Source organism: Netta rufina (assembly GCF_964035555.1).
Source record: "Netta rufina genome assembly, chromosome: 1".
NCBI lineage: Eukaryota > Metazoa > Chordata > Aves > Anseriformes > Anatidae > Netta > Netta rufina.
In genome coordinates, this window is record NC_140123.1 from 193,687,202 (window position 1) to 193,710,371 (window position 23,170).

The window sequence follows — 23,170 nt, forward strand, 5'->3', positions numbered from 1 at the left end:
ACCTTCCACCAGACGAGGTTGCCCAAAACCCCATCCAGCCTGGCCTTGAACACCTCCAGGGATGGGGCATCCACAGCTTCTCTGGGCAGCCTGTGCCAGGGCTTCACCACCCTCAGAGTAAAGAATTTCTTCCAAATATCTAATCTAAATCTGCCCTCTTTTAATTTTAAGCCATTCCCACTTCTCCTATCACTAAACCCCTAACAAAGAGTCCCTCCTCAGCTTTCCTGTAGGCCCCCTTTAGGTACTGGAAGGCCACTGAGAAGCCTCCTTGGACGTTTCTCTTCTCCAGGCTGTACAACCCCAACTCATTCAGACTCTCTTCAGAGGAGAGGTGCTCCAGCCCTCTGATCATCCTCATGGCCTTCCTCTAGACTCATTCTAGTTCATCCATGTCCTTCTTCTGGGATCCTCTGAAGGCCCCAGAGCTGAACACAGGCTCCAGGTGGGGTCTCATGAGGGCAGAGTAGAGCGGGACAATCACTTCCACCACCCTGCTGCCCACGTTTCTGTTGATGCAGCCCAGGACATGGTTGGCTTTCTGAGCTGCAAGCACACATTGCTGGTTCATGTTGAGCTTCTCATCCACCAGCACCCCCAGGGCCTTCTCCTCAGGGCTGCTCTCAATCCATTCTCCACCCAGACTGTGTTTGTGCTTGGGATTGCCCCCGCCCAGCTGCAGGACCTTGCCCTTGGCCTTGTTGAACCTCATGAGGTAGCACAGGCCCACTTCTCAGGCCTGCCCAGGTCCCTCTGGGTGGCATCCCTTCCCTCCTGCATGTTGGATGCACCACACAGCTTGGTGTCATCGGCAGACTTGGTGGGGGTGCACTCGATCTCACTGCCTATGTCACCAACAAAGATGTTAAACAGATGTTCAGAGAGTTTAAATTCTACCAGTTTGATTAACTTGGTGTTTTTTTGGTACTACTGCTTGCTTCATCTTAAGCCACCATTAAAAGCTATGCTTTTCCCCATTTTCTGACTGTGAATATCACCTTTCTTGATCAGGTAGTGGCTGCTCCTTAAAAGTTTCTCTCTCTGTAAGAGCCTGCTATGATGCATGAGGTCTAGAAGGATCATACTTCCTTAGGAAAAAAAAAAAAACACTATGGGGACCTTTCTCTTTGGAAAAAGTTCCTTCAAATGCAGAGTTGTTTTAAATGTCAAAATCAATTGCATTTTTTTTTTTTGTGTGTGTGTGTGTTTCCAGACAGACAGAACTTGAGCCGCAGATCACTTTCTGTTTTCTTTCTATTTTTCATTCAGAAAGAAAGGGTGGTTTTGTTGTCACCATTCATTTATGAAGCTGATAATGGTTCTGACAATGCCACAGGAAACAGGTGTCACATTCTGAGGGCACTAAGCCATTGGTCATGGCCACAGCTTTTTTTCACAGATCCTGATATGAATGGCCTCAAGTTAATCTTTTCAGAAATAAATACTATCACTAATCTACTCATAGTACCTGTATACTGACTTTTTTACTTCAGTAAGACCATTTAAACTACAATGATGTTTTTATATGAAATTTTAGAACCAAATAATGTCCTGCATATTTAATAACAATTTTCTATGATCTTTTGACATCAGTCTTATCTCTGAATTTCAAAATCCATTCTACCCATGAGAAGGTATGAAAGCAAAGCAAGGATTAATGTGCCATAGGTGCAATTGTGTCTTCCCAGCAGACCAAGCCCAAGACCATTTGCTCCTTCTGAAACATGCACAAACATCATCTAAATGTTAGCAAGTAAACCTCTTTTTATTTGTTTTATTTTGATTTTTTTATTATATATATATATATATTTTTTTATTTAAACTGAGCCAATTCAGTGTCAATACACAAGTGTTGTTACTTGAAAGGTGAGGGACTTGAATGCAGAAAACAGTTAGATATTCTAGACTGAAATCCCTTTCAAGCTCAAACCTTGTGTGGGATATGAATGAGGATTCACAAACCTGCCATTCCTCCGAGGTTGTCTTCTGTTCTAGAAATAACTGCATCTATCTGTTCCCAGATGACATTTGGCTATGTAGCCAATTGTACCATGTTAAGGCTACATGCAAGGCTGTGGTGTAGCCAGACTGGGTTAAGCCTGTGTGCAACACAGGGCTCTTATTCTCCTGGGGACCCTGTAGTTATTTCAAAAAATAGTGTATCTGGCTTGCTACCAGAACACTCCCATGCTCGGATTTCATTATTAATTTTTTTTTGCTGCAGTTTTCCTCAAATTTTCAGGAAAATATTGCCAAATATAATATCAACAGATTTTGAAATGTGAATTTCATGTCATGTAAAAAATAAAAACCATAAATTATGTCAAGATTTACATCAGATTCAGTAGCATTATAGTGTCAATAATATTTTATTTTATTTTATTTTGATTTTCAGGATTAGAACATTATATAAAACAGCATATAAAACTTAGCAAGAATGTTTTCTTTCAAATTTTTAGGATAGCTCTAATCTCAGTTCATCACAAACATACTATTTCATATAAATAGAAATTTTAGAGAAATTTAGAGAAATTTTGTACATTGTGCTAATGACATTACCCCACATTTTAAGCGTAACCCATGATTGCTAGAACCACATCAATCATGTGTGTTGCAAGCAGCATTTCACAGTAGCTAAATGACTTAACCAGTGCAAGATGATGCAGCAATAGGTGGGACGTCTTCACAGGATTCCCAGTATTGCTCTCAAGCTTCTCAAGTTAATGGAAACTGTGAGAAGGTTTTAGGAGATTTCTCTGCCATTGAAGGCATTGGCATTCAAAACAAAGTTAGAGAAACCCTGATAATGCCATAGGGATAGCTTGCATGGAACCTAATCTAGTTTGCTTTTTCCTGCAAGTCCTTTTGTTTCTTGAGTATATAAGATTTGCTTAATTATCCTGATTTTTGCTCAGAAATTATGTAAAGTAATTTTAAATTTCTGTTTATATTTTTATTATGGGATCAAAAGATTTCATTACTATACTGTGTTACTATACTTGCTCATCTAAGTGTTTTCTAAATCAGTTCCTATACCTAGTCTTCTGCTATATGTTACTCTGTTTCACTCTGATGAGATCTTTCTCTGATATCCAAGCCTGTTTGTGCCATACAAGTTTAAATTCATCTCCTCCTGCCTTCTGTCAATTAGTATTTCAGATAAATTGTCCTTAAAATCTTTCTAGAAGTTGATGTTAACTTCTTCACTCACTCCCTTCTATGCTTTTCTTTAGGGGTTTCCTTGACAATGTTAACAGTCACATGTCTGGATGTTATTTGTTGTTTAAATCAATTTTAACTGGTATATGCAAAACTGTGGGGCATCAGTTCCTTTCCAAAATTGTGCCATAAAGTAATTTCATAGGACCAAGGGAATGAAGTATTAAGGAAAAAAAAAAAAAAAAAAAAAAAAAACACCAAAAAAGATTATTTCTAAGTTTATCCCTTTTATTGGGGTTATTTTCTGTATTCATCCTCTCTTGCTCACCACCTTTCATCACAGAGAATGGTTGATACTTGCATATTTCTCAGGTGGAAGGACAGTGGTACCCTGTGGTGTATTGTAGCTCATCCAGCTGGCAGCCAGAACTGAAAGAAGAGGAAATCATACATACTTATTTCTGATAGAAAAAGGAGTAAAATAATCTTTCTCCAGGTATTTACTTCTGGACTATCCCAGCAGGCATTGCTCAGGTGGTGGAGCAATGCGGAGGATGTGTTTCAGCTGGTTCTTTCCCAGTAGTTGCCCAGGAGGTGGCTTTGAGAATTGCTTGTTATATCTGGTACATGCTCATGTTGAATGCTTATCAAGTTACAAGGAAAGTATTTTATTTTTTTTTTCTGCAGGAATTCTACTTTGGTAGAACTTGAGATCTACTAAAATAAATAGTGAACACTGCAATTCTAGGAGCTCTGCTGGTAAAACTGCTCGAATTCATAGCAGCTTAGATTAATAAAGTAAAAAGGCATTCAAATGAACAAAAAATGATACCATGAAGGCTGTTATGTGTGTCCTGGGTTAGGTTCTGTGGCAAATTCAGTCACTGGAGAGGATGGCGCAAGCATTAATAGTAATTATTCACTGATGTGTTCACTTTGGTGGAATCAGACAGTGTCTCCTCAGTAAGTGCCTGTAAGAACTTGCTGTACCCAGCCTGGGAAGCGGTTTCTCCTCCTCTCCCAGTCTGCTTGAGCCTGGACCAGGAATTTTATTGTGTTTCTTGCTGCGCTCAGGAGCCGTTGTTACTCACATGGCTGATTGCAGACGCAGCTGGAACTGGCTACTGAGACAGGAAGCAAGCTGAGAGATAAACCACTGAATTTGTGTGTTTCAGTTCCAAAGGAGATAGCAAAAGACAAGAAAGATGCTGTTTAGCAAGGCCAAGCAACCCTTAGGAGATTAATTGGATCCACTGGAACGTATTTATCTGAGTTGAACTGTAAGGAAGGGTGTTGAACAGGATAAATTCCTGACTGCATTTCAATATCTCCAGTGACAGCTCTGAGTGTGACTGTGGTGTTGCAATCAAGCATGGTTAGGATATTACACTGGTGGTTGAGGATGCTGAAACACATGAAGCAGTGCTGTGCTCTGAGTGCTGTTGAAGGTCTGAGGACCTCAACACTCCATAGCTAATCTGGGGAAAAGATGTAATCTTTTTTTTCAGTAATGCTTCTTGAACAGAAGAACAGAAGAGTGATCTCATCTTTCAGTGGACTCTTCACGTGTCCTGTAGACCTGACCAGAAGTTACTGTTGTCTTTTGAAATACAGATTCTGCAAATTTTTATTTATTTATTTATTTATTTATTTCTGATTGTCCTTGTGTAAGTTTGGATGCACAAGCTCAAAAGTTGAGGTTGAGAAGGGAGCCAACCAAGTTCAAGTCTCTGCAGTGGTTTTGGTTACATAAGAATAACATTGAGACCAAAACATCTGTTTCTGGATTTTTTCCACATTTGAGGAAAAGCATTGTAGATAGCCACAGGCAATACAGTGGTGATGTATTTGGTCATGATGTGTTAACTAGTGACACTCACCACTTTTGAGAAGGGTCAAGGTACAGAATTGCTGTCTCAGTCAGTAGCTGCAGCTGCTCTTCAGCTGCTGGCTGTGGGTCCATCTGGTCATTTTACCACTTCTGGGACAACAGCAAAAAAAGAATGAGGAAAGAAACAGGTGAAAGACAGTGTCATCAGTCTCTGGTATTTCCTGAAACACTACTTATTTCCACCACACACAATATTAAAGTACTTCCTGTGAAGGCAAAACAGAAATTGTCTGTATGAGTTTCCCATTACTTTTGCTCCTATGTATTCACGGGATGGTATACATGTAGGTATGTATAGATAGATTTTTTTTAGGACTGATGCAGTACCATCTCACAAATCTTTCTTCCACTTTACAGGGGGTGTAGGGACTAGTGGCAGAGCTATCAATTTGTTGTCCAAATAAAGGAGAAAAACAGTTTTATTAAAAGTAAATTCATCTTCTTTTTTTTTTCTATTTTTATTTTTTAATGTTCCTCAAGTGGATTTCAAGTGTGTTCTGAGATAATCTCCAAGTTAGCACAGTCCCTGTTTTGTTAATTGTGAAATAGCTGTGTGGCCTTGCTTTTCAATAGATTAGTACTATACAATCATGCCTACTTGTGATAACTAAGTAACAGGTCATTGTAATTCAGTTCATTTTAATCTCACAGAAACACAATCTAGTTTAGTGGAAGAGAAAACTGCCTAAGAAGAGAGTGGGAGAACTCAACACTCACTGAGAAAACATGTCTGTAAAACTCCACGACCTTTCACCACACCCTGAGCACATCGGGGCTATACACATCCTCAATCTGTTGAGTCCTTCCCGGACATGCGTTGTTGAGTGTGACTGAGCAGAGGAGACATATGGGCAGGACTAAGAGTTTGGCAAAAAGAAAGGCTGATTAAGCTATTCCACACCCCCAGTTCCAGAGCAGATTTCCAAATCTCTGAATACTCTGTTAATTAATAGGAATGGCATTGGATGGTCTTTCAAAACAAATATTCTAATATCCCATATATATCTTTGTTGGTTTTAATTGCTTGAGATGAATTTTTTTTTTCTTTTTTTTTTTTTGGGGGGGGGGTGTTTAAAGTCATGTTAAAAAGGGGTTGAGGTACCCATTGTGTGAATCAGATGAAATATACTTGTTTGAAGAAGGAAAGGTGATTCTCTAGCTATGCCAGTGTGAAAATGGCAGATGGAAATTGCTGTGAGCCTATATTGGGCAAAGATACATGGATGTAGGTGCTCCTGAAAAGGCTACTTTGGTTTTGAGTAAGATACATCAAGGCAGATTTTGGTCTGTGGGCCAAACCCAGCTTTCTAGCCAGCTGCTTTGCCTCACAGGAGCCTTTATCCAGCACATCTTCCTGGGAAGAGATGAGCTGGCTTCCTGCTGCACCTCAGCTCAAAGCCTTTCGTCCTTCTATGTGGGTGGAAGGAGGAGTGTGAGAGGGGAGGGGAGGCAACGACAGCAGAGCAGGGTGCACAAAACCTGTCAACCAGCTCCCTTTAACAAGAAGGTGGGCCCTCTACCCATAAGACTGGATGTAGCCCACATGTGGAATTGTTCTTGCTTTTTTTTTGCTTTTTTTTTTTGTTTGTTTGTGTGTGTGTAGTTTTTTGTTTGTTTGATTTTGTTGTTGTTTGATAATCGCACTTTTAATTAAAACAATGGTGCTTAGATACAAGGGCCTGGAGTTCATTGGAACTGGTAGATTGTTGACGGTGGTGCTGTGTGTTGTTCAGGCAGCTGAGCATAGCTGTTGGGCAGCGATGCTGAGCCTGCACTTCTCTCCATGCCAGTTCCCTGTGGCTTGGAAGTGTGGTGGGGGTGGCAGGGAGCCAGGGTTAGAGCTGAGCTAGCGTCAAAACACCAGGGGTGTTTCCTGCCTCCTAGAAAGAAAGAATTTTGTCTTTGCAGGTCACTGTAAGATGCACATTAATAAAAGCAATGTAAATTGACCCATTAGATGCCAAAGAGTAGAAATGACTTTGGACTCTTTCTCTCTCTGATTGTACAGTGCTGTTGATACATGTCATTACTTTCAGAAAAACAGGTGAGGTTGTATCAAGCTCACTGCTGAGTCCTAGAAATATCAACAGTTCCCAATAATAAAAAGGAATATTTCAGTACAAACCAGTTAAATGACTCATTAAGGAAATCAGTCATCAACACAATGACCGATGTTGTACAAACATTATGAAGTGTCCCAGAAAGTTAAGAAACATATACCAGTCACTCATAAACAAGCAAATGTTTTGAGCACCAGCCTTTGGATAACAGTCTATAATCGGAAATGATGAGTGAAAGCACACTTTATAGACTGTTTGTTACTACATCACAGGACAAGTGTCATCCCATTGTTTTTTTTTGAAAAAGGAAGGTGCACTATAACCCTCTTTGCACCTGGCCTGCTTGCACAGCCAAGATTTTGGTTCTGTAGCCTATGTTAAATGGTCTAAAAACATAGCCTGTGGGAAAGATTAAAGCCTTGTTTATCTCATGGGAAACTTTTAATCACATTGTATTTTTTCCTTTGCTTGAAGAATGGACTTCAGGCCAGAAGCCTTAGTAGCCAAATCCACAGAATTTAGAATTTAGAATCTGTCTGAAGTTCTGCCATTTTACCTTCACTAGCTAAGAAACCATATACAGGGCATAATTTTATCAAGACTTCATCTATCCCAGTACCTGCTCTCATGCCAAAATCTAAAAACTTGAGAACCTGCATGACCCATTCCCAGAAAGACACAATATCTAATTTATGGCTCCATTGACAATGCTGCTTTAATTAATTTTCTTCATCTTATTTCTTGTTCCTCTGCTTCTCATATCTCATCTGTTTGCATTGCCTAGATTTTAATTAAAAAAACCTCTCCTCTCTGAGGAGCAATCTGAAGTGGCAAAAATAATCACTTAAAATATTACAGTCATTAAAAAGTTGGCTGCGGTCAAAGCCATGCATTTTCAATTTGCCGACAAACGATATTTTTGTTTCCTTTTAAACTGTGTTTTGTATTTGAATAGCATTCGCCAACCAGCCTGGCTATCGGAGATGCTCCTCCAGCTGGGTGGGCTGCGTGACAACTCCTTAATGGGGGAAATTGATGGCTCTCTGCTCGTGTAGAGGTGAAGGCATACTGGGCAGATTTCTTTCCATCTGCCACCAGCCCTTTGCAAGCTGGCACTGCCCAAATGCCCAACACATTCATTCCAATGCAAGAAATGTCGCCAAAAAATAAATTGTAAGGCTACAGCTGTCTGAAAGAATCATCGGGGCCATTAGGCCCAGGAGAGATAATATGAAGAGGTGCATCAGTGTTTGTCTCTGATAAAAGCCCAATTAAATGATGGTAAAGATGGCTGTAAGTACTTTGAAGGCACAGAGGTGAGCAACATTTTCGTGGGAACATGGGGACAAAGCTATGGAAGACTATATGCAGTACCTCAGCCAAAAATCTGTTACAGCAAGGAATTTCACACTGATGTTTCCTGTTGATGCTTCTCTGAAAGGCACAGTTGTATCATTCAGTTTCCCCCTGTTCTGCTCTCCAAGTAGAGAACTTCCATACCATAAAGCCAGGAGGTATTTTTTGATTCACAAGTTTGACTTGAACAACTGTGACAGAAGCTGGGTTTGATGAACTTCAGTGCTTCTGGTTACATTCCCAAGCTTTGTCTTTTGAGTTCCTAAAAATCTTCAGGGCTGTGTTCCCAGCTATGTCTCCTGCAAAATTTGCTTGTGCTAATTCACATGGCAGAGTGAACTGGAGATCTCCAGGGGTCTCCTCCAGCCAACAGGTCACACTGAGCACAGCAGATGTCTACTTCTGTGGAGCTCTCATGCAAGTCTTTAAAAACATGGAGATTTATCAGACATGCCAACATGATGTAGGATCCCAGATCTTACTCAGGTCCCTTAAACCATTTAGATGCTACTGAAAATTAGTCTATATTTATTCAAGAAAACATAGATCCAGTTGGAAAGCACCTGCTTCACCAAATCCAATTTCCCTACTTCTGTTGTCAGAAACCCAATAGTTTTCAGCAGTGCTAATTAAAACCCTTCTGTATCTCAGATGATCAACAGGCAAGCAACTGAGAGCAACTACCAAAACAGAATGAAAGCTGAAGGTAGAAGATGTAATATGTAAGGAGTACAGAGTAGGATAAAGAGTGTGAAATTCAGATTTTGACCCAAAGCTTGGGCTTGAAACCATGTGTCACTGTCTCCCATCTGTATCTTCAAATTACTAGCTAATGCACTCATACCATACAATGGAAAGTTCACCTTAATTAATCCAACTTGGTGGTTCTCATGGAAATGTTGACTAAGAACTGTATTCACAGACTGGAGATATTCATAGATAATTTGATTATTTCATTTTAGTGGAATGCCTTCTCTATCTGGACTAATATTTGCTAGGCAAACTGATGGCAAAATCCATTCTGAAAGCAAATGTGTGTTTTTTTTTCAGGCATGGCTGCTCCACACTGCTTTCCCATGGGGTACAGCATGGTACTGTATAATAAAACTGCTGTGGTATAAGGGATTGATTTAATAGATCAATTTACCTGCAGCAGAGCAAATCCTAAATGAAATCTGTTAACCTAGTATGGGAAAAAACATCAATTTCATCAGGAAAAAGTATTTCTTGTAGGAGTGGTATCACTGTAGCAGCGAGGAGCCCTGAGCAGGAAGTATACTACTGTTGCCTCTTCAGACACAAAACAAGAAGAAAGCCTGCATCCCAGGAAAAATCACCATCCATTTATAAAGGAAGAGATGAGCTGAGGCTGGCAAGATGGGGAAATTAAAAAAAAATGTGCAAGAAGGGAGAGTGCTTATCCTGGTAAGCAGTGCAGTCTTCAGTGGCAAGGTTTGTTGAGGAAAGTGCCTGAAGAAAATAACCTGGTGGGGAATTTGCCAGGAGAAATGAGCAGAATAGACAAGGGCATGCAAGTCTGGTCATCTCACCAGCAGGTATAGGGGCAGGTAACAACAGTCAAGGAAAAGTGAACCATAGGACAGTGCATATGAGAGACAGCAGAGGTAGGTGAGGATGAGCCACTGCAGGGCCTCTAAAGCAGTTAAGAAGCAGTGACACTGTAACTATCCAGCAATCAAACTTCAGAAACACAGAAAAATTCAAAGTGAATATTAGATTGAGAGCAAATCCAATCATGCTGAGCTATGGGAATGTATCCAGCCAATTTTCATTTTGTCCTATTCATGCTAAGCAATAGCTTAACAATTGCAGCTTGTGAATAATAGTAATGGTAATGCCAGATTAAATTAAACTGATTTTTTTTTTCCTTTGGGATGACCACCATCCCTGAACAGATCTTGGCTTCTTTCCATTTGGCAACAGGCAGCTGTTGTTTATTTAGGAATACAACAGTTTACCTATGGCAGGCTTACAGTCCTGCTCCTGTTGCAAACAATAGGAAAATGTTGTGAAGTATGTATGTTCAGGTGTGTGCAAGTATTTTATGCTCTATTATGTAGGTGATTTGGGAGAAAACTTTGTTTAATGAAGGTTATCAGATTTGTCAAAGGGTTTATTCTCTAAATTAATTTTTCCTCACAAATTAGTTAACTTTGTGTTGTAATGTGTGCAAGGACACATGAAATGTTTCACATGCTTGTAATACCCCATTAAATACAAAATTAAACTCTGCTGTTCTACTGGACCTTCAACTGATGCTTCCATGGTAACAAGGAGAAAAATATCACACAAGTTGCTGTCATTTGGCCTTTTTAGTTACAATGTTTTAGTCAGCAACATAATTTGTTCTTATCTTAAAAATCATTTAAATGTAAACAAAAATGAAAAAGAGAACAAATTGAATCTTAAACTCATGAGAGAAAACTCTACATCTGCATAAACAGATCTGCAGTGTCTCCAGTTTAAGAAGAACTTAATCCTGTTAGTTTCAAAAGAAAGTAAATGTTCATTCCAGATTTTTTATCACTTTAGAATGACAAGAAAATAGAGACCTGTAAAATTCAGTCCTTACAAACTGAAGAGCCTATAGACTACCACTGCAAGTGTAAAGTCTTTAATTTGGGAAAGAGGCAGCACAGAATGTAAATTGTACTTCAGTTCTTCATTTCTAAAGGCTTGGATTCAAATCCTGGGTTGAACCCAAGAGAAAATGAGTCTGATGGTTTTGATTCAGTCCCTAATCTGTTCAAGCCCTGTTGCAAAACCACAAAATAATCCAACACAGTCAGCAGCCTCTTGGATGTTGAACAAGACTGACAAGGTGGTTGGGGGTGAGGGACCAACTCTTATGGACCTTCCTTTGCCCCTGAAAGATCTGGCTGAGTGCTCTTTGAGGTTGTTCACCCCTCTGCAACCCACTGGATGAAAAAAAAAAAAAAAAAAGCAGTAAAAGAAGCAACAGAGAGCAAGTGCTTGGAAAATGGGAAAGAAAATATGAAAGCAAGAAGCTAAGTGTGAAGAGGAGGCAGGGGGGATTGTACAAGTTAGGCAGATTTGACAGGTGGAAGAGGATGAAATCACGAGCAGAGGAACCCCAGCTCAAGCACAGGGGGGCTGATATGCTCCTGCTTCTCCCATAGGCAGGTCTCTCGGGTCCCAAATGGTGGTACTGGGGCTAAAAGAAAATGTCCCTATCTCAGAATTTTTAAAGCCATACCTGTGTTTTGAGCATCTTTTTACTCCCTTTGAAAGTATCTATTACTGTTTTTCATAGACACGTAGAATAATAAAAGCAGTTAAACCCCAGTTTGAACTTTTCTTCTGCAGAGCTGTTTCACATGAGATTCAAAGCTAACATAACCAGAGTTTGATTTGAGCCATATGTTGTGTGGTTCATTAACACATAAAGTAAGCATAAAATACATATTCATAGATATCATGTAGCTTCATATAAAACATAAAGGTAGTATTATAGAACTAATGAAATAAGTGATGTTTCCATATCCTTTTGATCTTTCATAAAACGTTGATATCACACCACTGTATAAATAATTACATATTTGCCCTTTTGCCAAGCTGCCTATTTGTTTATCTTGACAACCTAAATGGAAACCCTACCAGACATACTTCAGTAAATATTCTGTCAGGCAGCAGAAGGACATACACACATGAAATGATAGCAGGACTGTACCTGTTGCTGTATTTGTTTTTTGTATTTTAATAGGTGGCTTTCATCAGCAAGAGATTACTAATGACTTGCCACACTATCCAGTATACACTTATCTGTAACTTTGCACCTGAGAAATAAGTACGACTTATAAAGGATTTCCCAAAGCTTGTATGCAATTGTAATAGCTAGCTTGATAGGATCTATTTGTCTATTTGTTTATTAAGAGATGAAGGGTTAAATATAAATTTGAGTTATCAGAAGTTTTAGCCTGAATATTTATTTCTAGTGTATTTACTTGACTGCCTGCGGATAATAGGATTTTGGTGGTAGATTGATTGACAGATAAAGGCTATTTCATATCTGTTCAGCAAATGAAGAATATTCTGAAAACCAAGGAGGAAAATTATTCTTAGAATTATGATGTTAGCGCTACCTGTGAACATGAAGTATAAAATCAGAGAACAAAAGCCATTTCTCAGTCAGGTATAAATAACTGCATCATACACAGTTTTTCAAACAGAGGTAAAATATAAAACTGTTCAATTGATTTTTGCTAGTTATAAAATATTTTTATGTGTAATAAATTATTCTGCCTTTTCGGTGGCAGCAGCTGCATTTGTGGTGCATTGTGTGAACTTAGAGTAGGAAGAATTGTGACAAAATCTATATAATTTCTGGAATAACTTCTCAATATTGCAGAATCTTAGTATTGCTTTGACCTTTTTTTAGAAGAAAAACACTTTAGGAGAAATTTGTTTATTTTAGAAGATGAAACAGTCTTTACATTTTTATAGTATGTTATTTCTTTAAGTGTTCTTTAGTCAGAGTTAATGAACACGGAGCTGTTGTCATACAGGTGAAGACCAGAAAGTCTCTATACTAAAATCAGATTTCAAGTACACAGTTTTGTTTCCAATAAGGTGCAGACACCTCAGAAAATGAAGTTACATATTACATTCCTAAACATAAATTTAATTGCTAAGTTATAGGCAGCTATACCTGAAAATCATCAACAAAAGAATTTTTATTTTTTATTTTTTTTTTACATTGAAAAATGAAAGAAGAGGTATAAGCTATGACGTAATGCATTATTTCATACTTCACTCTTACAATCACATAGACAAAGCTGTACTGGGAAGGTTTTTATTTCTTGCCACATCCTTCTTTTTGTTAAAAATTTAAGTATTAAATTACTTGGCACTACCAAGTCTTTTTTAAATGCAGATGAGGTGATCATCACACTTTCCCTTGGCGAGTTCTGAAAGGGTTCAGAGACAAGAGCAGACTGCATAGATGATACTGAAAAGGTCAATGCAATTTGGTATTCTTGTATCTCTTTTTCAGATGTCGAAATGTGGCAAGAATGGAGAATTATTCTAATTAGTCACTTTTTATTTCAGCTTTCACTTTAAATGTGGCCAAGATGTCCCAAAGAAGTGTTTGAGCTAATTATTACTTTTATCAGTATTTATTTTAATATGAACAACTCAACAAAGTACTGGGATCTCTGTGTAAAGGCCAGGTAGATCTTCAGCAGCTTCCAAGTATCTCTTTCAGCCACACAATTTTGGAGACTCTTACCATTTTATCAGATGTACAGCAGGACAAAAGTCTATCAAAGACAATCTGTATTGTAATCTATGTACAATATAACCAGTTTAAATGCTCTATATGGTTTTCAATTTGAAAGGAAAGAACCCAAGGAGGAGGTTGGAAAACTGGTGTTTTCTGCATTGGTATGGGGGTGATCTTGGTGGTTCCACCTCCAGTTCCCAGCCCTGCCACCCCCATAGCTGTCTCTGGGCCTGGCCACAGCCATGAGCAACCTTGCTCACTTCCCGCCTTGTCACCCCAACATGCTCTTCACTGGCAGCTTCTCCCAGGTGGCTGCACCTGGAACATTGTGGTGGTCAGAGCAGTTTGGGCAGATGTGGGGCTTCATTTCATGCTGCTGAGGTGGTATATGCAGAAATGTAATATGAAAAGCAGACGTGTTGTGTTTCGGGGAAGCCTCAGCAGCCTGCAATTTATGTATTACAAGAACAATCTGCCTACCAAGTTATTTGCTATGCTATTTGCATTAAATTATAGCAAATAGCCTTTTCACTCATACACGTCAAGGCTCAAGTTTGTTGTATGGAAGTGCAGAGTAATTTCACCTGCAAACACCTCCACTGGCAAAAATTCAGGCATGAAGTCTGACATGTGTTTCACAGCATGAAACTCTTATGCTGACAAAACATCCATAGCAATAGTGCTACTAAAGTTATTTGTACACACACTTGTGATTAGTGGTCCAAGGCAGACATAATGGCAATGCTTTAAAACAGAAATAAATACCCAAAGGTATAGTACATATCTTTTCTATACAAACATAGTTTCTCAATGGTCTGAAGTGCATTTGTTGGGAAGATTAGGATGCAATCACCATTGGGGGAGGCCAAGAAAGAGAAAAGATGGCAGTCGATTTTTTAATGTCTATTTCATTTCAGGCATTGGTGAGTTATTAGATAATGAGCAGCTTGCTCCAAGCTGTGGAGGTATGTGAGCAGGACGGCTGCCCTTGTCACCTGATGTAACATCACCTCCTGTGTGCTCCTTTTGTCTACAGCACAGCTGCCAGTCAGATGGAAACTCCATCTACTTCCATGGGACAGAAGGCAGCGAGTTTAATTTTGCCACAACCCGGGACGTGGACCTCTCCACAGAGGATGCACAGGAGCAGTGGGCAGAAGAGTTTGAGAGCCAGCCAAAAGGGTGAGTGCCTGGGCAGTACTGGAAGCATGTGTGCAGTTAGGAAACTGAGTAAATGGAGAATGGCATTTCATCTTTGCAGTTTATTTACGCAAAATTGTAGCTAGAATAAAAAGTGATACTGTAAATAACAGGTGGTTGTAGATGTTGGGAACAAACAAGTCAGGAAAGCTCAGGAGGAACAGTCTTGGCCATTCTGTCACCAACGTTTCTAATGAAGAAAGTTGTGCATGAAGATTATATACCAATTTCAAATAAACTCATGATGTTAATCTGTTTCTTTCATTCTATCACACCTGAGAGCTGCTAACTCATATCTGTAACAAGCAAAGTTCCTTAAGAAACTCATCCTCCCTCTGAATCACTGCTGTGGGCCACACTTTGGCCCATGCAGGACAGCAGAAGTGGAAGTCATACCACTTTTACCAAAACGTAACTGAGCTTTTCAAAAACAAAAGTGTCCTGGTAGAGAAACGCGACTTTACATTCAATCATTTTATATGCTTCAGTGTATAAATTCTGACAAAAAGAAAATAACCAACAACGTCAATGTGGTCTTAAATCTTTTTTTGTTTTAATTTTTGTTTTTAAGAAAAAGAATTTCATTAGTGTGTGTAACCCCAGGGCAATGAGGAACACACACTGTTAATTTATGGGTCTCTGCTGAATGTTGATTTTAACCTACAAAGAACTTCAGGTCATTAGCAGCTGATTCAGATGCTGCCTATGTTATGCTGAAACTAAAGAGCACCTTTTGAGAAATACATGCTAATGCAGCCTGCGAACACCTGGGTTGTTTGGGCCTTCAGAAAAAAATATTTGTCATGAACTCCTACCCAGTTTGAATAACCAACCCATGACATAGTGGGTAGTAAACCCTGTTGTTGCCGTGTCATTTCAGAAATTCCTATTTCACCCAAAAGAAAGAAAATGTGTACGTGTGAGTTGTGTGTTAGGTGACCATGTGGGATATGTCAGAGATGTTGTCTCAGTCTCTTTACATCTTGAAAAAGCTGGGTGGGAGGGATACCTGGGGATATCTGCCTCGTCTATAGGTCCTGCTCTGCTGGACTAGACACTTAGTTAAACCCCTCATCATCAGTGGTTCTAATCAAGGCACTTCCTTCCTAGATAATTATTAAACCATAAAAAATGACTTACAATAGGAAATTCTCCAGGGAGCAGAAATACTGAAATCAATTATTTATACTATACCCTAGTGATCAAATGAATGGTTTCTCCAAATACTACATTTTCAGTTTCACACAGCATCTCATTCCAGCTGCAGCTACCACGGATCTCAGCTAGGGGCCAGGCAGATATATTTTGCACTCCTACCCTGCATGCAGCGACAGGAACCCAACACTGCTCTTGGACCCCTGCATGTAAAGTCACTGCCGTGTGGCAGCATGCCCTGGCAGGGGGTAACTTTGTTTTCCAAGGCAATAAGTAGCCTGCTCAAGTCATTGTAACTTTTGTCTTTATTTATTTATTTATTTATTTACTTATTTTAAAATTCCATTTTGTATTTGAAATTTCCTTCTTTTTATCAACAGTTGATATAAGAACAGACGTCTAAACTACATGCAGCTGTGAATAAACACTGAATGAATACACTTCCTTAATTCCTTCTTAGATAAATATTTTTGAATTATTTTTTGAACAATGTTTGAGACATTGTTTTGCTATGAAGGGCAATAAAGAACAAGTTACAGAGTGCAACTATCCACAGCAGGCTTCAGCAGGAAATAACAATTCTATTCAGTGAAAAATTGTAAGGTTTAGAAGTTTGGTAGTTTGCTGTGGTTGTTTTTTGTTTTGTTTGGTTTGGTTGCTTGTGTATTTATGTACTGGAGAGAAAATAGGCTTTTCAAGGTGTTGTTCAAAACTAAAGGAAAATAGGGTAGGGATAAGAGTAGTTTGCTGGGACATAAAATATTCCAGAACCGACTGCCAATAATGGGCTAGAGCAGATGCTGAACATCAGTCTTGGACATCCAGGCTGGGAATCCAGCCTCCCACCTCTTTGATCAAAAACTCCTCCTGGGATCCAAGGACATTTCCTTGAAACTACCACATCTTTACAAAGACTTTTGTTAGAGCTGATCAACATCTGATCAAAATTCCTCAGTGATTTCTATGGCATATCTCATACTCGAGAATTACATGCTCACTTGCATGAGCAGAGATGTTTTTGGGTGATGGTCATCCAATAAATGGCCCGAGTTGTACCAAGGAAAGACCCATTCCCAGCAGTGACAGGGCACAACCACAACCCAGCGTGTCAGTGAGAGTCCTTGGATCTCTGGCTATTTATCACCATCAGTTTTCAGAATGAGAATTAGGCTCCACATCACACTTTAATTTCAAATATTTCCCCTGTGTTTCTAGCCACTATTTTCTTTGCTGTCAAAATTTTCTGAGAACAGCGCTGCAGAGGAGTGCAGTGGAGATTTTCAATGCTTTATACATGAGAGAACCTGCGAGATGTTCTCAGACTCCCTGTTTTAAAGTCAGCTGGAAGCTGGCAGCTCTCAAAGAACAGGCAAAAGCATCACTCACATGAGAGAGCAAAAGGAAGCTCATGTATGGATCACCACCACCTTCCTCTGTGCCAAATGCACTCTGAGATGAGGCATCTGAAGGAACTCAACTCTCAGGGCTGAGGAGCTTATTGTTGTTATTGACATTGATCAGCATTTTTTAAATACCTTACATAAGGCAGTAGGCTACATGGATAGAGGTTGCTGTTGGTACAACGCATCTTCCCACTGGCATTCTGTTACTCTTTAATCACATAAATTAAGGTCTGATCCTAAAAGTGGACAGATCTTCATATCTGAAGATAGGGATGCCTCTGGTGTCTCTGGCAGATGTATTTCAGCTTGGGACATTCTTGTCCAGTAAATCTTGTTTAGGTATATATATCAGCCCATCATTTGTTTTGTAAAGAAGAATCTCAAGACTCATGTGAGGGATAAATGTATCCAAATGTAATATTTAATCAAGAACATCTACATCTTTGTCACGCCGTCACCAAGAGACCTTCTCCGTTTATCTTTGCAGACATTGCTTTCATTTATTTTTATTAAAGTGCCAGTTATTTTATGTTGTATAATTTTCTGGTTTTCATTATAATGCTGCATAAAGGGAAAGGATCCCTGGAAACCTCCATGATCTGCATCATTCATGACCTCAAGTTGTTTTGTGGGTCGGGAAAGAGACTGTTTTAATTGAGCTAAATAGAGCATACAAAAGATCAATGGAGCGTTGTGAGATTTTGTCATGTAAGTTAAAGTAGGCACAACTGTTTAATTCAGTATTTGTCTTCATCCCAAGAGACCCATTTTCAAAACTGTGTTTTGATTATATTGCACATTACCTTTAAAATGTCTGCTCAGCTGAAGTTCTCCATTCAGAATTAGGGTTAGGTTAAACTCTGCTTCCACAAACATGTTTATATTTGTATCATAAAAGCCCTTCAGTGACGCTAATCTTGCTAATTCCTGTATAAATGACTGACAGTTTTAAAGCAGGATTTTCAGACAGACATAGTGTTGGTCTGTCACAGCTTAGGTCAACAAGAAAGCCGGCAGCTTTTAAGAAGATCTTAAAAATACATTTTGAAATAGTTTGAATGGTTAAGCTGATAAACAGACTGCTAAACTGTTGTAATTACGATTTTTGAAGCTTTCATACTTCACATTGGTGCTAGAGATTTTTTCTGCTAGAAGTGGGCAGGGGATGGCTTTGCCATCCCTCGAAGATTTCAGATCTTAAATTTTTCTCATTCATCCTGAATCACACTGGCCAGTTAAATGACTGGATTATCAAGACGTAACAATTCTAAGTATTTTCATTGCTTTATCAGGCTTATAAATTTAAAATATTTCATTACGAATTAAAACTTCGACATCAATAATTATGTATCAAACAGAAATAATGTACAAATTTTCCAGATTCTAATCTTTCAAAATATTTTAATCAGGTTTTAAAGAAACCAAGGGTTTCATGATGAAAACATATTTTCAAGAAAAATATTTAATTGAAAATTTCTGCAACAGCTCTTTTAATTATCACTGAATAAAAAATAAGAGAAAATGTTGTACAGAAAAACTGAGAAAGTTCATATCATCACATACTAGAAACATAGCGGTATTTTCTTCATACTCTATTCATGTGTTTGTTAAAAACTGTTACCCTAAATGCTCAAAAAGATGAAAAGAGAGCATTTTCAGCTATTATGTACATATCTAATGACTGCATAGCAAATATGGGAGACATGCCTTTTCAAGTTTTGTTAATCTATAAACCTTTTATTACACAATATGAAACAGAAGGCAGTTGTATTTTAAACATTTTCATGACAGAAAAATAATGAATAATACAACAGTAAATATTTGGTAATAGAAGCCAAAGCTTCATTTTTTTAAGTCTTTGTACTTTTCTACCAATTTATTTATTTTTAAAAGGTACATTACTTTTATTTTAGGCTGAATTTAGAAACTAATATTGAATATATAAGTAAATTTGTAGGAATCACATTTGAAAAAAGCATTTTATTGTACTCTGTGACAGTAGAAGCAGCTATTTTTGCATGTAAAAATTAACTCTTAGAACATGTTTTGTGTGAGTTGCTCAGTAACATGCTGCTGCACATTCTCTTGCCACTGTTGACTTCTCCAGGTGGGACGTATTTGGTGCTGTCATCGGTACCGAATGTGGGACACTGGAGTCTGGCTCAGCTATGGTATTTCTCAGAGATGGAGAAAGAAAAATATGCACTCCATATATTGACACTACAGGTTATGGAAACTTAAGATTTTATTTCAGTATGGGTAAGTATGTACTCAATATAATAAAACGGGGGGGGGGGGGGGGGGCATGTGAGATTTAAATTGCACAATATGCATAATAAATATTTTAAAAACTCTTTGCAACTGGTTAGCTTTGATTCATGACTGTGATACCCACAAAGATGTAAGACAGACAAATCTTGGTCAGACTGGAAGTCTGCCCTTCTAGACACCTGCATGGGTGTGAAACCATAGTGGGCTCACAAATAGCCCTCCCAAAAATATTCTCACAGCTGTCACAAACTTGCAGGTGAAAACCTTTCTTAGCCTGACAGGACATTCTAAGTTTAGTAGCCCATGGTGGACTTTGCTTCCATGGGTTTACCCAGCTATTTTTGGCTCATATAAACATTTAGCTCCAGATTAGAACTGTTTAATATAGAAGTTACATGAAGGTGCCTCTGTAAAAGGTCAGTGTCACATCTACTGAGATGTAGTCAGTAGAGTTGTTGGAAACATTCATTCAGTTCACCATGCGACATTCTAGACCAGCTGAGCAATTCTCTGGACCCTCTTGACTGCATAGGTTGGATGTCCTTTGATATAAAGGAAGCTTAAGCACCTGCTGCACACATAGTTGTGGGTTGACCCTATGTCAGTCCTCAGGCAGGATTCATCACACAAATACAGGCTGTTGGTGGTGGTGTCCAAGAGTACCTGCATAGTGCTGGCAGATATAATACAGGACTTGTGGGAGAATCACAGCCTGCTGGAGTAGCAGGTGGGTCAGGCAGGACCCTCCACAGTGCCTAATGTGGTCCTTAGCAGTACTGTTTCAACTGAACCTGTCTGTTGTGTCCACAAGATCCTGCAGCAAACCCATAGTTTAACAATTCTTCCCATGAAGAATGATGTTCTAGTCTTGTACCTTCTAATTTCACTCAATTCCCCTTACTGCTTATATCCTCCCTCACTCTTGTCTATGTAGACCCTGGTGTTAATCCATCCGTGTCAACAGAGGATGAGGTGAGAGTAGCACAGAAGTGGGACAGGCTTACGTGGCTGAACACAGCATATTTTCTGCTCAAAAGTTCTAAGTTCATCACTATATTCATAAACATTTTTTTCTTCTAATGTATTAACCCAGGGTGAGATTCATCTCTAGTATACAAAAAATGCCATTGAGCATTGGAGCCTTGGAGAAGGCATCCCTTGTGGAAAGAACTGATGTGCTGATAGCATCATCTGTGGACCTTCCCTATCGGAACAAAGTACAACCTCAGTGGTTTACTGGGGCGAAGAAAGAAGCCTGTCCCATCACTGCCCCTCCGCACTGCTTTTGTCAGTGCAACTGCATTAGTTCAGTGTTGTAACAAGTCAAAACTCCTGTGGACACTGTGGCTATCATTCAGTACCTTACAGTGTTTTTCCACAACTCTTATTTTGCACATAAAGGAAATTGCATTATGTTATTCTCTCAACACCATGTTTAGAGGAGGTGACGATTTTTGTATAAAGGTAGAGAATAATAGAATAATAAAGGAGGAAGCAGAGACTAAACTTGTGACCTCCACAAGCAAACTTCTGAATCAACAAAAGAAAACACCCTGTATTTAATGAGTGGAAGGCTTCGTGTTGTCGTCCTAAATTGTCATACCTCTCCTCTGTTACATGAATTACCAGTAAAGCACAGGAAAAAGAGGATGCTTTTTTTCCAGTTCTTCCAAGCATTGCAACACCTGCAAGAGAAACAGGAAAGAAATTTGCTCAACCTTCTGAACTTAGGGAAGAAGTTGTCGGCACATGCAGGCACAGAGGATAGTGGGATATCATTTGAAAATGTGTTCCGTGTGGTTTTGTAGATTAAGTAAATTACAGTTTAAATATTCAGGCAAGCAGAGAATTTGAATGGACACATGGATGTTCCTTATTGCAGTATAACACACATAAGAAATGCACATTTTATCTAGCTTTCTAGACTGTTTTGCCTATTCAATTCCAGGAGTTAGCCATCTGTAGTGAAAAAAACAGAGAAAGTGTTTCATATATGTAACCTTCCTACTTTACAGATAGTTCAAAAACCTTCCTCATCCTGTTTTTTTTTTTTGCTGCCTTTTTTTTTTTTTAATACCTGCACTAAATCCAGTGTACAGGGAAACAACAGGTTTCCTGTTTCAGTTACAGATATTCTGTTTTAAAAACTTTTTTTTTCAGAACACCAAACTAGCGTGATGATGTCCATCCTCTAACGATAATGTAGTACTTAATGCTCAATCTTGCCAATACACCCTCTCTTCCAGAGAAGGTTATTAAGTGTTTTGGGTTCTACCAATATGAAGATATCTTAAATCTTGCCTCATTCCGAAGAGATGGCAAAATTTTGTTTGATACGGTAGATTCCATTCATCCTTTTTAGGATATGGTGTAGACAATAGAAGAAGAGGCACAACAAATAAGACACACAGCAGTCTTCCTCCCCTCCTGATAAGACACATTCTCAGATGCCAAACTATCAGCTGAGAGGTATTTGAGGTCCTCATATGCAATGTGTGGCTGCACAGAGTGTGAATACTAGATACCAGGTTACTGATCTAGTCCTAACAGACAAGAACTCAAAAAGCAGAGCTTTTCCATGTAAACAGGATTAAAAACATCCAGATAGAAGTATTGCTTTGGGCATAGCGTTTTCTGTTTAAATTGTTTCGATAAGCTGATTAAGAGAGTTACTTGAGGTTTTCATTATTGTCAACCCCTTGATCTCTAGCATGGTGTATCTATCTGATCAAATAGTTCTTATACAGTATGTCCTTGGGGCTTGCGTTCTTTTGTTTCATATCTTAAGTTAAATAACATCTGGTTGTAATTATTTTTGTAATTATGGCTGTGTAATATCTCACTTTCCATTAAAAACAGCTTCAATTATTTTTTTTTTTTCTCTCTCAAACGTGTGTTATACAGGGGGAACTTGTGATTCTGGAGAATCCCATGAAAATGATGTCATGCTTTATGCCAAGATTGAAGGCAGGAGGGAACACATAGCTCTTGATACCCTGACCTATGCTGCTTACAAGGTAAATTGTCTTAAACAAAGTAGGTGGATGGGATGGATAGATCAATGTATTCCTAAGCCATCATAGCAATGTTGTATGTTGAATTGCAAGGGAACAAACATGACCTTCCCAAGTACATAAATCATAGACAGCTCTTGCAGTGAAAGGGTGCTTTTGCAACACAGCTCTGTGGTTACTGCTGACAACTCCACCCCTGAGCAGTACAGTGGCATTGACTTGGACAACAGGCAAATTGGCAACAGGCCCACACTCAGCCATCAGCTGAAAACTTTGGTGATTACATGATCTCACAAATAATTACCCTCCTCTCTATTCAAGCTCCTGCCAGCCACAGTGCGGTATTCAGGAGTTTCCTTCTGAGAGTGTTAGGTCAGTGGCTGGGAGGAGAGTGA

At 39.0% G+C, this 23,170-nt stretch overlaps 1 protein-coding gene across 1 annotated transcript in view; it reads left to right on the top strand.

Moving 5' to 3' along the window:
* The window catches only part of RELN (reelin), a gene marked incomplete at both ends in the record, with an annotated part of 285,763 nt that overhangs the window by 160,768 nt on the left and 101,825 nt on the right, over positions 1-23,170 (top strand). The window contains 3 exon segments of the mRNA XM_084305864.1: positions 14,769-14,914; positions 19,598-19,749; positions 22,666-22,778. Coding sequence (XP_084161990.1) covers positions 14,769-14,914; positions 19,598-19,749; positions 22,666-22,778 — 411 coding nt within the window.